We start from the raw sequence: 3371 nt of genomic DNA, 5'->3' as shown, positions 1-3371 counted from the left end.
CACGCTTCCAAGGTCATTGACCTGCTCCTTGGTCCATGCGGAGCGCTCGCCCTTCTTCTTGGGCGCCGACGGCGATGCTGGCGACGGCGATGCTGTGCTCATCATGCTGTGGCTGGGAACGTATCAAGTTCCTGATAATATATTGAAAACAATAAACTTCCGGCAAATTCGCGCTGAAATTAAAACTCGAGTTCTGATTCTCGATACAAATGGCTTGATATTTTAAAAGCCGTCAGCCGAATTATCAACTTGCCTCTCCCTCAAGCCAGACCGTTTCCGGATGTCGTTGGCTTTTTATCCGGATGTGTCATGCAAACCAGCCAGAACGCAGCCAATCCACGTCCGTCGAGACGCGTGGCAAGTTGACACATTGCCGCGCTCAGAAGGTTTCTGTTCCACAGAGTTCACGCTGAGGTTGTAGGTCTAGGAACGCTAACTCTTTATCAAGGTACAAGACCATGGACGTGGTATCGAGTTGGCTTTGCGACGACAGCGCCAGTGGCGAGTGCAAGGACGAGCTGCTGATATTTTGTCGGTAAGGAAGACCAGAAAACGGCTTGATACATGCCTCTCATTGGATAAAATGATACTCAGGACGCAATGCGATTGGCTTTTACAATTCATTTGTAATACCAAGCTCAAATTGATACAATGCGCGGCGTGTGCAACGGCAAGGCCGCCCAAACGACCAAATTCGTTTTTGAGTTTTTGATAACGTACATTCTCGGAATGGATAGTAAGTATACTTAGCTACATAGTCCATGGAGACGTAGGACTGGAGGGTCCTTGGCTTGTTCTATCGTTTCTACTCGATCGAGTCGCCATGAACGGCACCGCTCTGTACGAGCTTGCAGCTTCCGGTCGTGCCTGCATGTATGGGCTGTTTGGCGCCACATCTCTGGCTGAACATTCGTACTTGCTGGGGTGGATAGTACGACTCATTGGGTCGAGCCGCGGAGCCACGAAAGACGTTGTACTGCGTTGTATGATGGCTACGAGACGCTCGCATGGCGCCTTGGAAGCGCTGACGTCGGGAAGAGATTGTCGATTTTTTTGCGTTCGAGGACCTGGTTGACATGGACCAGCTCATGGACCTTGTCGAGACGCGTTGTGCAGCATGCCGTTTGACGATGACGCGGCCTGGAAGGTCAAGCCAAGACACCCCATCAGCATCGCTATCGTCCGGATACTGGATGCTGATGGAGTGTCCGGATGTCAGACATACAACAGCCAAGATATTTCGATGCCCTAAATGAGTGATGGCATCGGTTTCCGATATGTAGTTCCTTCATTTCGGCGAGTTTAGAGCTCAATGAGGGATCAAATCATAGGTAACGATGTTGGCTACCGGGTCTTCTAACTATGAAGTTCCTGGCTATCGCCCCCGAACCACAATTCGACAAATGTGCCAGGATGGGCCTTTAGCCAAACCACTGGTCCACTGTCTCGAAGTTGAGGCGAAGTTCGAGCCGAAGAAACGATCGGTCACCTCCTTTCCCACACGGCATGGGAATGATAAAGAGACTGATTAAGAGCATCTCCACCGGTTCCCTGTATCCCACACTGGCTCTGGGTTTTTTTACCGGGCGATTTCGCCCTGTATATGCGATACAGAGCAAGATAAAACAAAACGCCCCACCAGTCGCGCTGTAAAAAGATGCAGGGAGTCGCGATTTGTATGGCGTCGATAACTTCGAACTTCGTCTTAAAATTCGATTTTGTATTCATTTTTTGCTGGGAAACGAAATTCGGGTCCATTTTGACCAATCAGATGCTGTTATTCTAGTACAAAGGTCCACAAGAGTGGAACTGCAAACTGATCGCGACCCATACCGTACAAAAGGAAGCACTCTGGTCATTTGCCTACCAACAAGCCAACAATGGAAGTGCACTTCGACTCGGCAGGACAGCGCGTCTCGGTCTTGCCAAACGAGACGACTGCAGGAGGCGTCGAGATGCTGAACGACATGGCGACGCGTGCGACGTTGATGACGGCGATCCAGCGTTTGCAATCGTTGCTGACAAAGACGGTCGTTGCCGCCTGCCCAGGCCGCGTCATCGACTTGGTGGTGCAGTGCCTCGCAGCGTTGCCGACGGAGACGATTGCGACGGTTGCCGAGGTGCAAAATTTGCACCGTGCTCTGCCCAACCCGATGCAGAACGCCGTGGCGCCGCCGCATGCGGCGTTGGCGGCGGCGATCGACGGTGTGCAGAAGCTGGTGACAAACTCGGCCGTTGCCACGTGCTCAGGCCGCGTCATCGACTTGGTGGTGCAGTGTCTCGTTGTCTTGCCGGTGGAGACGAACACGGCAGTCCTCAAGGTGCAACAGCTCCGCTACTCTTCGGCCAACCCGCTCATAGACGGACATATGTACGGTCCCCTGCATTGCGGAATTCGTGACGCCCTTTGTCCTAGGTTGGAAGCGAGTTCGCCGAAGGATCTCGTCCCAAGTTTTGAGGACGTCATCGACTTCTTCACGACCCGCTTCCGAGATCACGAAGCAATTCAGAGCACGATCGACGAGCGGCGCATCACGTTCATGGGTGCGTCGCACATTCCGGTGCAAGAGCCGTTTGCGATAGTCCGATATGCCTCGCTCTTGAGTGCCAATGGCTCGTCGCATCGCAACATCAACTGCCACCTGATCCCGATTGGCGCCCTCGATGCCCGTACGGTGGTCATGCTGCGCCGCATTGCGGGGCTTCTCCACGAAGTGCGACACCCCAATTTGCTCGAATACGTCGGCGTCGGGGCCAAGGACGGGCACATGTACGGCGCTTAGCTTTGTGCTATCCACGTGACGCGTCGTCTCTTAGGTTTGTGGCCACCGAGTGCCTCGACACGTGTACGCTCCGCGATATCCTCCAAACCGAGTCGCTCAACGTGCAGAGTATTCTCTACTTCCTCTACAACGTGGCCAAAGGCATGCAGCACCTCCACCAACTCGACATCATCCACCGCACGCTCTCGACGCAGTGTGTTTACGTGGTTGTGTACGTACCGCTGCTTGCGCAAAGATTCTGATATTAGTCCCGTTTTGTAGCTCGACGGGCGAGGCCAAGATCGGCAACTTTGAGTTTTGTCGCCAAGATGCGCGGCTCGACACCAAGTCGGTCATGGGCATTTCGCCGTACGCGGCCCCCGAGATCCTCATGGGCACGACCAACTATACGAAAAGCGTCGACGTGTACAGCTTTGCGATGCGTACGCCCTACCTCTTTCAATCCCGTCGCGACGTCGTGCATCATGGAGCCATGTCTAGTCATTGTTGAAGTGCTGACGCGGAACGAGCCATATGCAAATGTCGACGCGCCCGGACCCAAGATTTTGGAGTATATTGTCCAGCGCCACTACCGCCCTCGCTTTGTCC

The 3371-nt window shown here is 53.7% G+C and overlaps 1 protein-coding gene across 1 annotated transcript; it reads left to right on the top strand.

The window, feature by feature from the left end:
- Positions 1 to 1880: 1880 nt before the first annotated feature.
- SDRG_13377 (TKL protein kinase) lies at positions 1881 to 3287 on the top strand (the record flags this gene model as incomplete). The annotated part of the gene is made up of 4 exons (XM_008619462.1): positions 1881 to 2371; positions 2417 to 2770; positions 2818 to 2994; positions 3045 to 3287. The coding sequence occupies 4 exons, from the start codon at positions 1881 to 1883 to the stop codon at positions 3271 to 3273; spliced, it is 1251 nt and encodes a 416-aa protein (XP_008617684.1). The 3' UTR covers positions 3274 to 3287.
- Between the last annotated feature and the right edge of the window lie 84 nt (positions 3288 to 3371).

This window comes from Saprolegnia diclina, assembly GCF_000281045.1.
Source record: "Saprolegnia diclina VS20 unplaced genomic scaffold supercont1.59, whole genome shotgun sequence".
Lineage (NCBI taxonomy): Eukaryota > Oomycota > Saprolegniomycetes > Saprolegniales > Saprolegniaceae > Saprolegnia > Saprolegnia diclina.
This window is presented reverse-complemented; position numbering and strand designations above follow the sequence as displayed.